The sequence below is a fragment of the Megalobrama amblycephala genome, linkage group LG15, assembly GCF_018812025.1.
Source record: "Megalobrama amblycephala isolate DHTTF-2021 linkage group LG15, ASM1881202v1, whole genome shotgun sequence".
In the NCBI taxonomy this organism is placed as follows: Eukaryota; Metazoa; Chordata; class Actinopteri; order Cypriniformes; family Xenocyprididae; genus Megalobrama; species Megalobrama amblycephala.
This window is the reverse complement of record NC_063058.1, coordinates 5,851,410-5,866,500: the sequence shown is the minus strand read 5'-3', so window position 1 is coordinate 5,866,500 and position 15,091 is coordinate 5,851,410. Positions and strand designations below refer to the sequence as shown.

At 35.0% G+C, this 15,091-nt stretch overlaps 1 protein-coding gene across 2 annotated transcripts in view; it reads right to left on the bottom strand.

Annotated features, from left to right (window-relative positions):
- The window catches only part of LOC125247832 (protein HOS4), a 109,151-nt gene that overhangs the window by 8,299 nt on the left and 85,761 nt on the right, over positions 1-15,091 (bottom strand). For both annotated transcript variants that reach the window (XM_048159338.1, XM_048159339.1), the window contains one exon: positions 8,973-9,045. In XM_048159338.1, the coding sequence (XP_048015295.1) occupies positions 8,973-9,045 (73 nt within the window). The remainder of the gene's footprint in view (positions 1-8,972; positions 9,046-15,091) is intronic.

The window sequence follows — 15,091 nt, the reverse complement described above, 5'->3', positions numbered from 1 at the left end:
CTTAATTAAATGTTATTATTTTTAAAAATGTGATATTCCATACAAGGAGTGCAATAAATTATTAATATTATAATTATTATTATTAGTGGTGTTTGCCAAAGGCAAAGCATCACTATTGTTCTCTTGCATACTTATTATTATTCTTCTGGACAAACTTCGGCATGTAACTCGATCTGCACTGTCTGTCTATAGACCCCATGAATGAGGTGTCAAATCGACCAGCTTATTGAGGAGAGGTGTGCTTTGACTTTTTTAAAGGATTGAACTTCTGATATTCGCACGAAAAGCGGGCAAAAAAATCCCACAGGCTTACATTGACAGAATTTTCATGAATTTGAAACTGTCACTTTTACACACAAACAGCTTTGAGAACCCTCTCTCTCTCTCTCTCTCTCTCTCTAACTCTCTCTCTCCCACTCACTTGACTTCTCTTATCAAGCAGCCAATAAGTAACAATCAAAAATCTTCACACCCTAGCAACCAGTTATAGCACCCTAGCAACCACCCCATAGACATCCATTGAAAAATAGATGAGAGGGATATAAATGAATCCAAACATCATAGAGACATGAGGGTTAGGCTCTTCTGATTTGGGCAGACATACAGTCTATCGGTTTAACCATTCTAACTGTCTAGCAACCATTTGGAGCACGCTAGAAATCGTGTAACCTCATGAATAAGCCATATCTGCCCAAGTGCCGAGGTTTGCCATTTCAAGCACCACTCACATTTTCTTCATGAAATGTACATTCTAGTTATTATTATTATTATTTACACATTTCGACTATCAGTCTTTTTTTAATCATGACGAATAATTTTTAAGTTTTATCAAAGATTACGTAAAATGATAGTCTTAACAAGATCTCGAGTCAGTCGTTTTATTCCAAAAGTCTGGTTAGTTCATGGTTAGTTCACCCAAAAAATGAAAATTCTGTCATTATTTACTCACTCTCATGTCGTTCCACACCCGTAAGACCTTTGTTCATCTTCGGAACACAAATTAAAATATTTTTGATAAAATCCAATGGCTCAGTGAGGCCTGCATTGCCATCCTTTTTCAGTGCCCAGAAAGCTACTAAAGACATATTTAAAACAGTTCATGTGACTACAGTGGTTCAATTTTACTGTTATGAAGCGATGAGAATACTTTTTGTGGTTTGGATCGCGTATCAAACTGACAAAGTCACGTGAGCTATTGAAATTTCAAAACATTTATGATGTAACAAAGCCTCGTTTACTGAAATCATGTGACTTTGAGGGAGCTAGTTCAAGATGAAACTTTAATTTCTTTTCAACTGAAGAAAGAAAGACATTGACATCTTGGATGACATGGTGGTGAGTAAATTATCAGGAAAAGTTTATTTAAAAGTGGACTAATCTTTTAAATATGTCTTTATACCTTTCTGGGCATCTGAAAGTGTTAATCATCTTGCTAGCAATGCAGGCCTCACAGATTTCATCAACAATATCTTAATTTGTGTTCTGAAGATGAACAAAGGTCTTACGGGTGTGGAACGACATGAGGGTGAGTAATTAATGACAGCATTTTCATTTTTGGGTGAACTAACCCTTTAATATTTTATTTCCGTCTATATTCCCACAATAGGAAATAAAACACAAATGAGATGCTGCATTATTTGTGATAAAAGTGAAATATTATTGATATAAACACATATGGTGATAATCAATAACTCTGAGCAGAACAAATGTCTGTGTCAATTGTATGAACATCCATTCTTGTGTAAATTGTTGCACTGAATTGATGCGTCATCTTTGTAACTACTATATCCACATTATTTTATAATTATAAACACACTGGTTTGTAGCGCAAACAGTTTAACTATTTACTGCCCTTTTTATTCTTCTAGGAATTTCCCTATAATGGCTAATGAATCTGAAGTCTTGCACATTCACAGAAAATATATTGCTTCTGTTGCAAAATAAGGTGGATAAACTTAGATGAAACTTAGGGGAATGCATCAAGATGCTGTAAACAATAGATGTCAAACAATCTGGTCACTTGGTGAGGGGTATGAATGGGCAGCTGATGGCAGATTGGCCAGGCATGGCTCATTGCTTTGAAGGTTCCCAGATGAAGGTCTGGCACTAGAGATTTCATCATTCTGATGGGTGACACTGTCTGACACTCTATATACAGGACATGCACTGACAGCCTGAGACCACAACTTAAATAAATACATGGTTGCAAGTTAAAAATTCTAATTTATTGTTTTAATTAAACCTTTTAAGTTGCAAATATTATTTTGTTGAGTTCTGTTGACATAATAGTGTTGATCATTATATCAACTTAATATCATTTGTAATTTAATCGTCTATTTTTTTTTTTAAAATAGGTTGTAGTAACATAATGAAATTGTCTTGAATTGAATTGATAACTTCGTTAGGTAGTGGATTTCTAGTTCTAGTTTCTAGTTCTAGTTTTGATCAACTTAAAAAAAATGTGTTTATGCTACAATGTTGCTTGTTGGTTGAACATAAAAAAAAATCAAAAATCAAAAAAAAAGAAAAAAGAAAAAAAGAAATATTTTTTTTCTTTGACTATGAATTTGTAAAACACTTTCTAATATATATATATATATATATATATATATATATATATATATATATATATATATATATATATATATATATACACACACACACACAATTACAGTCAGTAGTGTCCCATTAACTTTCATTGAATGGACAAAAACAGGTCAACATACAGGTTTAAAAAGGTGATGACAATTAACATTTTTGATTGAACTGTCCCTTTAAATTAAAGAGCTTAACATCCTAGTGACTCCATTGAAATCCACCAAAGTTTTTTGGTGACAGAATAAAGGCTGTTCATGAAAGTGTCTGGCAGAGGTTTTGTCTGTGCTTGACACATGTCTGTCTGGACTGCTGTCATTATGTCTTCAATATCCATGACAATCATGTCAGTCTGGGAAAAGCTTCTCTGCTGCGTTGACATTCACAAAACCTGTAAGATGTTTTTAGCCAGGGGTCTTTATCTCCAGGCCATCAAATCTGTCTAACTTCACACTTCTGAATCAGTGCTTGTCAGTGGCAGATCTCTACTTGCTGACAGCAAAGGAAAACAACACTAACTCATAAAGATGATCAAATAGATCATAGTTTGGATCGCAAAATAACACTTTCCATATCTTTTGTTGTTGATGTCACGTCAAAGGCCATGCAGTCAAACTTAAATCCATCTGTCACTTGGGAAAAGGCAGATGGATCAATGACAAATAAGAGAGCTCAAGATAAAGAAATGGAAAAATCATTTGAAAATCTAGTTTAAAATGCATGTGTGAATGCAAATTCTAAGAAATGTACTTCTTATTCATATCGGTTTAACATGTTTTAAAAACTTTCATAGAAATTTTGGACACACTTTATATTAGATGTCTTTAACTACTATGTACTTACATTAATAATAATAACAACTATTATTATTAGGTAGAATGTACTTATTGTGCAAAGTCTGTTCACTTGGCGGCAAGTATTACCAAGTCCGTAGTTTTCCTGCATAATTGGGCTACTTTAACACAGTTTTTCATGTCCACGGGTTGAAATGACCCCAAATAACTTAATATTTAGCCACTGGGATGGTACCAGAGGAACCCCCTGAAATGAGATTGGGCTAGTTTTGGGATAGATTTGAGAACCAATTCGGCAGGTTTTGTTGTGAAAACCTGGCAACGTTGCTTGGTGGCCATGTTTGCAATGCCTCCGGGCAGCCGTTTCAGGCATCCAAGATCAAGTCCTATCTCTTTGAATGGGGGAATCCTGAAAACTGCTTGCCAAACTCAAAATTAAATAACATATTTCAAATCAGCAACAAAATCTGAACTGAACTGACATAACAGTTGTTTCTTATGCTCAAATAGGCAGTGTTGCCGCGGGTTGTTTTTCATGTCCACGGGTTGAAGCGACCCCAAATAACATCATATTTAGCCCCTGGAAGGCGAATTTTACCAGGGGAACCCCGCCAAAAACACTGATTTTACCCACTGGAATGCGATTTTTATCAGGCGACCCCCCCGAAACACGAATGGGCTAGTTTTGGGGTCATTTTGAGTAGCAATTGGGTGGGTTTTGTTATGAAAACCTGGCAACCCTACAAATACATATTTTTCAGGCTAGACAAGTCAATGTGCCTGTGTACTTCTAAACGCGAGTCTTAGGGTCTTTGCACGAAATTCTTGTCCGAAATTTCAAACATTAAAAAATAAATACAACCTCACTTTGTGTCAATCACTTTTACATACTGCCTCCAAAACTTTCATCCGTCATAAAAAAATTCGGATTGGGTTCAATTTACTGCATTTTTCGCATCAAGCATTTTGAGAGGTGTTTTGACAATTCCTTTGCCACCGTACAAGCGAACGCAAAAATCCAGAATGGCGTTTGACAGCACAAAGCACTGTATGACAAACAAAGTGTGCTAGCAAAGCACCAAACTGAGCCAGTGACATCCTGAAGTAAACTTTGAAATGCAGCTCCTTGATAAGGAGGTGGAACTCTCCTTCCTCTCTACACGATCTCAGGATTGGGTGGACCCAATATTTCCTTTCTTTTTCTCTTTTTAAGAAGAGAAAGGACAATAAAGTCATCCTCACTGCTTGAAGACACTATTTTGTATTATTTTGCGATTTTTCCGCAATTAGTTAATATGCACCGGACTCAGTGTGCAAGGTTTCTGAATTTTTATAATGATGAATATGAAAAAAAAAAAACCTACGAAAATTTTGGACTCTGTGTGCAAAGACCTTTAGGTTTCTATAGGAACCGGAGCTTCTGACGGAGGCTACAGTGACACAATGACTTTACCAATCAGCGATTGGCTCTTCTACTTAGAGGGTGGGACCAATTCCTCTATATTGCGCGTTGCAGTTTCTCCCATTCACAAGTGATAGGAGTGAACTGTCTTTCTATATCTATGGTCTTTGATATGGGTAAGTTTAGGGTTAGGGACTGGTTTAGTGGTATGGGGAGGTTTAAGGCTGGGAAGAGTCAACAGTTATACAGTTAAGTGTAGATGTAATAAGAGGAATTAATTACAACTGTAATTACATGCAATTTTTTTTTTAAATATAAGTACAGTGTAAAATCAGTCAATCAATCAATCAATCAATACATAATTTTTAAGCTAAAAATACATTTTGTTAACACTTTATTTTACAGTGTCATTGTTACATGTATTTACTGTAGTAATAACTAGAAATTATGCATAATTACGTGCAATTAACCCTAAACCAAACCCTCATCCTAACCCTAACCCTATTGTAAGTACTGACACCTTAAAATAAAGTGTAACCTAAATTTTTAAGGTAAATGTATAAATTATTATTAATTCATATAAATATTTTTAAGCGGTTGTACCACATGACATTTATTTATATCATTACATTTATTTATGTTAATTTTATTTATTTACTTATTTAATTTATTATTATTATTATTATTATTTTTACTTATTTTATTTTTAATTAATATACCTGGACATAATGAGCCAAATGTGGCATCTCCAAACCAGTTAAAAACGACTGACCTAAACTTCACCAGACTGCTGAACTGTGATGTCATTTTGTGAAGAGAGCAATTTACAATTTGGCTGAACATTCGTGATACCTGAAAAAATGAAGAAAACGAAGGACAATCCTCTCAGTCTCTCTCAGTGTAGGGTCCAAGTGAGCTGTGGGTGGTGAAGGGAAACCATGGAGTATCCATTTCCACACACCATATGGAAACTCAGTGGTTTGTACAGAGGAGGTGGGAGCTAATATTGACCTGGACCATATGTGTTTTAGTGAATTACAAACACAACAGGGCCGAGTGGCAACCGAACACACAACATATGGGCATCTATTCTCTGTTAGGGGCTTTTACAAACAAGACCCCCCTATACATACATGCGCGTACACCGTCCAAGATCTCAAGGGACTGTTCTTTTGAATTACTCTATTGACACACACCCTCGTTAGCTTCATTAGCGAGAGCTAGTGTTAGCTCACAGTATGAGGGCCATCGCTGCAGTTCTCTCCCCTAAAAACCAATTATCATTTGTGACTGCACAGTACCTTCAGCTTAGCATCACTGATCATATCTGTGTCTGTGAGCTGGATTTCCTCTTTGTTGGGGACAGTGTTAGGAAACATTATATTGTATAGTAAAGTGCAACTCTTTTGTGAAAATTGTTTTTCTTTACTTTGCAATGTCTTTTTATGAAGCTTCTTTAATCTTCACTTTACATTGTGTTTCACTCTGCAGCTTTGTTTTAATGTAGGTGGCGTTAAAGGGTTAGTTCACACAAAAATGAAAATTCTATCATTAATAACTCATCCTCATGTCGTTCCACACCCATAAGACTTTTGTTATTCTTTGGAACGCAAATGAAGAACTTTTTAATGAAATCTGAGAGTCCTTCCTTTGACAGCTATGCAACTGAAACTTTGATGCTTCAAAAATTTTATAAAGAGATTGTAAATTAATCTGCCTAAATTAAATATATTCATCATAAAAAGCAATTGAGTCTCTTCAGAAAATTTGGACTAAACCGCTCAATTTATATGTATTAATTTTACGATCTCTTTATGAACTTAACAAAGTGGTAGTTGTGTAGCTGTCCATTCAATGAAAGAAAATAATTTCATCTAATTTTGAAAAATTATTTTACCAACTACTGTACTATTTTATCAGTCTAATTTTACTACTTTAATGACTCTAAAAATGTCATATAGAGTAACCATCAAGTAATAACATATTGTCTTTAAAGGTACACTATAACTTTTGGCCCTTTAGCGGTGAAAAAAAAAAAAAAAAACTGCATGCATTTTATGGAAGAACATTGTTTTGGTTGTGCTTTAACTGTGCAGATGAATATAGTTCTTTCTCATAACTAAAAAAGAGAAAGAAATCATCCTAATGCTCAAAGAACATTCACTACTAAGCTTAAGAGATATAACCAGTTTAGATGGAAGGGATCTCAATTTGACTAGCTGAAGATTTTACTGTAGCTTCACTCATTAATAGACATGGTACTTCTTTGAAAATAAATTCCAGCACAGCTACAACAACCATAATGAAATGAGCCAATAGATAATGCTTTACAATGTTAGAGAGCTACACACAAGTGATCACCCCCTGGCTGCTGGTCATAAACTCTGCCTTCTCCATATAATCGAATGGGACGCAAACTAAAAAATCCAATTACACCCCCAACCCCCAAATTTATTTTTCAATAAATTTGGTTTTAGTTAGTTATTTGATGCTATAAAAATGGGGTGTAACGTCATGATTGATAGCTGTGCTTGCAATTGAATCTGTGGGAGCGGGACTATGTGCGGGACCTTGATACCTTGGCTCCACTACTGGCCAGACTCAAGCTCCAAAATTATATATTTTTTTACAGTTTATGGCTACGTTTTGCAAATTATCTGTTCAATAAAATACCTTATTCACCTGTTAAGTAGTAAAACACCATTTCTGTGTCACTTTTACAACATTTCAAATCCTTCAATTCTCAACAAAAAAACAAAAAAAAAAACAAGTCAATGTTGATTCTTGTTTTATTACGAGCTCTGTCACGTTCTCTTTTTTGCTGGCAGACTCTTCTCTGTTCGGCGTTTGTTTAAAACGGGTGATTCCCTGGAGGATGGAGATTTAGCTGCTCCATGTCAACCTTTCTCGCTCATTGTGACAACTATTAACAAAATATAAACACTTATAGTAGAGTTACCATAATTAAGGTCATTCATTTACACGACAACAATGTTTTGGTGGCATGAAAATGCAAACTTTTGAAAACGGGTTTCAAAATGCAAGTATTCAAAAATACTACCGTTGTCATCTCCATGTAAACTGCAAAAATGCAAATCTGTGAAAACGGTGATGGCATGCACATGCATATTACGTGTTTAGTCTATCCACCTTATTTGTCAATGCGTAATTAAGGTATTTCTGTGAATGTGCAAGACTTCCGATTTATTAGCCGCTGTAGGGAAATAACGAGAAGAATATCAAAGTGCAGTAAACTGTAAAAATAAGGTTGATATGCTTTCACGTTTGGCGCGAGTGCTCTGTATAAGAATGCGTATGCACAGGTGCATAATCCTTCTTTACAAAGTGACAGTGCCAACTACTTGTCTGGCATGAATAATACAGCGTTTTTAGTCATTTTTGCAGATTCTGTGTGAATGGGCATAGTTTTGATAACGTTGTCATCTGCACAAAGAAAAAATGTATCCGTTTTTAGTACATCGTTGCCGTGTAAACGTATCCTAAAACACCATCAGACAAAAACATGTTTTGGCACACGGATTGATGATTGCCTCATTATTTAAATACTGTTAATTTTGAACAAAAAGTTATATAGTGTACCTTTAAGTACTGTGTACAATATTTATTTAAAATATATATTATTTATCAATATATATAAAATATATATTTTTTATCAAGCTCGTATGTTTAGGTTCAGTAATTTCACTTTAATGGCAATTAATATGTCCTTTTCATTGCCATTTAAGTGAACATAAACATACAAGTTTGATAAAAATCCTCATTTAAGAAGAAAATTTCAGATGACAATGAGATTTTTGCATCTGAAGTCTTCATACATTCTCATTATGTTGTACACGTCTTAGTAATTTTTTTCATAATTAACGAATGAATATGTGAATAAATAAATTAATAATTGAATAAAAAAAATGAAGGAAATTACATTATACAAATTATTTTCTTTTTAAATATCATGAATTATTGATTCATTATTATCATTAAGTGTTTTTGGAGATTGTACCGCATGACATTTTACAACCTGAACTGACCTTGATGTCAAAAAATGGTCACATTATCTGATTGTAAGTGACTTATTGACCTCTGGATCTTCAGGATTTCTATTTTCCCAATCAACCAATCAGATTTGAGGGACAAGTTTATATACAAGGGTACAGTAACCTTACTGTAACTATTGATTAGGAGCTGGATGATTTTGCCATGTCCGTGCAGAGAAGCCAGATGGAGCGGTGTGTAGCCCTGCAAACACAAACACACACACACACACACACACACACACACACACACACACACACACACACATAAGTGCACTTGGTCAAATTAAGTCCTGAAATGTCAATTTGTATGCATCCTACATGCACAAATATCTAAATATCATTAGTGTGGGAGGACAGTAATATGACAGCAATTCTTGTTCTCCTGTTGTGTCTGTCACTCGATTGCGTTAGGCTATTAAAAACAGCTGGATGTCATTTCACACACCACTGTGTGCAGTCGACGTTCTGCATTTATGCAGTTAACCAGACAGCGAGACCCGCTGAGACAATCGCTACAGTACATTCCGCACATTAACACGGGACTAACCCTCTCTAGGATACCGTCAGTCACCCATCGCTGTTTCAAGCAGCACCGGCCAAACAGCTGCAGCCCTGATGGATTTTTCTTTTAAAAGATGGTGGCAAAAGTAGAAAGATAGTGTGCTAGTGAAGACGACATGAGAGGATGATGGATGTATGAAATGTGACTGCAGTTTAGTGCTGATCTGAGCACAGGCGGTGATTAGTGTGGATGACGGCACATTAACGCTCCACAGGGGAGTTTATCATCCAAAGACACTTCTGGAAACGGATGTTTCATGTTGACTCCATCTATCCCTGATATCTCTTTGGTGTCCGTTTGTTTTATACTTACCATTTCCTTGCTCATAACACTAATGGGCCGTGTGATTAGAGAAAAAAGCGGAGAGAGCAATAATATTTGACAATTATGAACATTAACCAAACACAAAATAGGATAATAATTTAAGAAAATGTCCGTATGAAAGCATGAAACTTTGTAAACTTACAAACTATGTTTGGAAATAAAAGTCCTTCCAAAAACTCAATACTTGAAATTAATTTGCTGCATATCCAAAAAAAAAAAAAAAAAAAAAAAAGAAAAAAAACGATTACTTGCCAAGATACTAGTTCTTATAGGGCTGGGTAAAAAATATCGATTTCTCAATTTTAATCGATTCTCATTTTTAAGAACCGATATTGATTATTAAATCCCAAGAATCGATTAGTCTAGTCTGTTTTCAGTTGATGAATGAGCAGAATATATAGCGCCTCCCATCCAATAAATCGCAATAATCTTTGTGCTTTGATATGAAGCAAAGTCTCAGATTTCAAATGACGTCCATCTTATTATGAGATTCAAAACATAAATACCGTTTTGGCGCTGTTTAATGTGACGTGACGGATCGCTTTAATGCCTCGGTTAAAGAGAAGAGGCAGCACAAGCGCATGTGAACATCCTCTCCTCCGCTTTAATACCAGTTACTGCGCAAAATAAACATGAATGAACATCTGAAGGTATGTTAAAAGATACAGTACAACTTATCGAAATCTGTATCATGTCTCCTGTAATCGCTCAATCAGTGTTTCAACCTCGGAAAGACGTCAATAAGACAGCTTGTAAACAATGTCACGTAACGTCACATTTACCTCAGAAAAACATATTCAGTGACCATAAACTCGTTAGTCAGCTAGAAAAAGTGTACTCTGGAAAGCAATATTCTGATACATAGTTATGCACCGTTACATAATCATTATAATTTTTAATGTTCTTCAATATTTAATGCATGTTTGAATAAATTAGTTATGACAGCCGCGATTTAAATGTTTATATTTCAAAAAAACGAATTGGAGTAGAAATATGATTATGTAATTCTAAACTTTATTTATAATAAAAACATCATTGAGTGTAATTTAAGTGTTTGTATATAAATAAGTTAATTTAACCTTAAATATTATTATAGTAGTACCAACTGACTCCCATGTGTAGTTTACAGCATTAGTTGAGAGTTTTTTTCGTCTAGAAAATTTGCCATGTACTGTAACAGAAATACTACATCCAAAATAATAGATATCGAAACGAAATCGAATCGAATCAGAAGCATGTGAATAGTAATCGAATCGAATCGTGAAAATTGTTTCAATACCCAGCCCTACTAGTTAATTTCTCTAGTGAACTAACATGCTGTGGACACTAAATGACTTGCCTGAGGTAAATGTAATGCTAAGTGAGATATTATTCTCAAGCTGTTTTATTGAGTTTTTTTTCGCGATTGAAACACTGTTTGAGAGAATACATGTAAACATATCTATGGCATAGATCATCTGTTGTTCTTCTGCACTTTTTCCTGTTGTGGTGGTTAGCAAAAAGTGTTACGTTACTGCGCACAATCCCTTCAGGATTGGAGCATGGATCTCCTGTGACTGACTGTATTCGTCATCTGTCTGTATGCACAGAACTGTGATGTCTGTACCGTGGTGCTTTGGGACAAATACATGTACCGTTACACCCATACTCAGTGTATTTAAAACCTCAACAAACGTTTCAGTCATAAATAAAAGTACAAATTACTGTAATCATGTGAAATTTTAAAACTAAAGCATTCAACATTCGTAAACAATAGTTTACAAACTACATGTAGCCCTTTTTCTGGAAAATTTCTCTAAGTATTACAAATACACCTAGTTTATTCCAAACTGAAAAGTATCAATAAGTTGTTATAATTTAATTAAAATGAAATGCTTTAATCATTAGTTGTATGTATGTTGTATTTTTATGCTTATTAGAGTGATTATCACATTAGCTAAGTTTACAGACAATCAAATAGTCCATTAGTAATCTGATTTATGGGTCAATCAGACATATAAACCTATCTGTAAACACTGAATTACATTTTGATCGGATTAAAAGGAGTGGTGTAGACCTGAAATATTCCAAACAACAGGAAAAAAAAAAAAAACTGCCATGTAAATACTTGAATCTATTTTCTCAGTTGGATTCAAAAATATCTTAACATGCCGATTGTGCATTCACTGAAGATTTGTTTGAAATACATGTAATGCACATGTAAATGAATTTGCAAATCAGATTGCAAAGTTTTGAGTTCATATGAACAGAATTCGGAATTTGAAATTGTATTGTATTCATTCAGACTGATGAAATTTAGTGCACGTAAACATACCTATTGTTAGCTTAACAACATGCTAATGTCAAACTCTGCTGGAATGAACTAAATTGAATCTCCTTTTAACTTCTTGTGAAGAGCAATATTAATGTGCCCTTTCATTGCCTATGTAAATTGCTCCAAATCAGCCACTTATGAGGCATATGTAAGCAGCAGACAGTGCTTACATTCAGGAACAGAACTTATGTAGAAAAACATACAGTATGTGATACTGAATCATGGTTAATCCTTAAAGTACTCTAATCTAAGTGGATAAAATGGGGTGTAAACATTCTACAGATCTAGGCAAAAGTGTCAATATTTCATTTTTTTCAGGTAATGTAGCCTAGAATCAGTCCAGAATAGCTGATTGTTCACTTTGTAGCCATGTTGCCAATAGCACAGTACTATCATAATGTAGTTCTGCTGCCCTTAAAGGTTAAAGTAGACTTCCCTCTGCTCTACTCCTCATTATTACACTAGTCCTTGCACTGACATTTTTGGAAAGGTCACAGACACTTTCATGTGCTCTGTTTCACATCAGCTTCAGTATAAATAAAGGCCCTTGAGAGACTGTCCAGGGTGCCAAAGGAGCCAATGGAGATCAAGGTGAGACACTGAGAATAGTTTTAACGAGACTGACTGACAGGGTTACATACACATTGACACAGAACATGGGCGTGTGCTATCCCAGATAACAAACATATGTTCTAAGAACAGTTTGCTACTGTTCCCATTAAGTTATGAAAACACAGATCATTTATTATAGCTTGTCAAATTTGCCCCTATTTGGGTGTGAGCAAAAACACACCATTTTTGTGTGTGTCCCTTTAAATGAAAATGAGCTGCTGCTCCCCGCCCACTTTCCAGAAGAGGGCGGAGCTTTAACAGCTCGCAATTCGGTTGATCAAAAACAACAAAGCTGGAGAATCTCACGCAGCCAAAATGAGGATTGTCAGTAACGGTGTTCAGCCTTACATTGTTCAAACCGGCACTGATGGAGAGACTCAGGAAGAAGTTACAACTTTTAGACTGTACTAGTACTTCCTAACATACTAAAGCACATGTAAGGTACTTGATTATAATTTTAACTGTAGTGTATATTACATTTAAAGTTAACATACAGTATTTAAAGTTTACTGCATTGTAACTTCTTTACAACTGTGTTATTACAATTATATTTAAATAAGTTTACATCTCTAGCAATTTTATGGCAATTTTTCTGGGATCAGTGCACTGTGTGAATGGGGCTTATGACTTCATGTTGACTTTTAATGCAAAAAATAAAGATATATTGCTTTGTTAGGTGTATCGTTCCAGGTAATGAACTAAGGAGGTCTGCTAATTCTGATCAATAAGCATTTCATTCAGGAATAACATGTGTTGTTTATGCAAAGTATGCATACTTAATCCTTTTATAAAATACTATGAACACTATGTCTATTGGTATGTATATATAGTATGTCATGTAGAACATTTAAACCGTGTAAACAGTAATAGTGATGAGCTTCACAAAATGAAAAGATGAACATTTTCATATTCTGAAATGCCACTTCCAATACTTCCTGTACTACTCTGAATGACTACAGCATTAAAGCCCCATTACTTCCAAGGTTTGTAACTTAATCTCATACTATCTCCATTTTGAATGTTTAATAAAACCTATTTGTTCAATGCTAGGCAAGGGAAAAGGGATTTGGTCCTCAGTATCATGCCAGTTCTTAGCAGTCCCACAATCCTCTGATAGTGGACAGCCAATGACTGTGTAGCGTGACTGCGCTCCGAATCTAAAGCATATTTCTTCTAAATCCTGCTTCATTTCACAGGTGTATTGAAATCAGACTCACCCCCTGTAGAAAGAATGAAGAAAGAAGGCTGTCATCAAGACCCAGAGTCGGCTCCCATTTGCCAGAAAAAGCCAGAGAAGATTATAGAAACAGAATAAGCATAGTACATAGCACAAGATGGGTCAAGAACTTAATTTCACACTGATGGGCAATTTGGCTTTGGAAATATTTCCTTCATATGAAGAGCATAAATCTAAGTCTACAGCTCTGTTCCAAAACCTATTGAGCTGCCTACAGCATTTTAAAGCATCATGGGTGTACGTTTAAACACATCATTATGCTACCTTCTATCATATCATGTGTTGGCCAAATTTTATGGGTACATTACATGTATTCTTCACAGAGAAAGTAATCTCAGAATCTTTTTTATGCTTATTAGAACTTCTTATATGTGAAACTGGATAAAATAAGGTACACTTACATGCTAGAAAGCCAGGTGAAGGTGTTGGAAATGCAAAAAAAAAAAAAAAGAAAAAAAAAAAGGGAGACAGTCAGACATTATACACAACTGTAAATTTATCAACTTATTAAAATTAATTATAAAAAATATATAAATGTATGAAATTGACTATAGCCCTGATTGTATGTAAATTATCATATAAGGAATTGACGTCAAAGGGGTTTTTAAAGTGTCCCTATTATGTTTTTTTTTAAATATTATCTTTCATGCAGTGTGTAATATAACTGTTTGTGAATGTAGAAAGTCTGCATAGCTTTAAAGATCAAAGTGCACAACAAATTGAGTTAATGTCTCCTAAAAGAAAGAAGCGATTCTGAACTGCCTGAAATGAGTCAATTCCAATCTCACTTCTTGTTACAAACCTATGTAACAATGTAACAAATTGGCATAACGTCAGCCTATTTCATTGGTTATCCACGATCAACATGTACTTTTATCTGCCTGGAAGAGTTTGGTTTGTGTTGTTGACATATTGAGAATGCTGTTTTCTGTGCTGCGAATCCACTTTGCATGCACTTCAAAAAGATGAGACTCGTGCTTCAATTGATACGGTAAAACCGACACCATCGTTACTGTTCCTATCACTGTGTATCAAGTGCTGAGGAAGATCCGGAAATATGGTAATGAGTGTTTGGTTTCTGACATGCACTGTAAGCAGTTGACCAATCACAACAGACTGGGCCATCTGACCATTCAGAGCAGAGTAGACCAATCCCAACAGACTGGGTCATCTGACCAATTAAAGCAGAGTAGACCAAT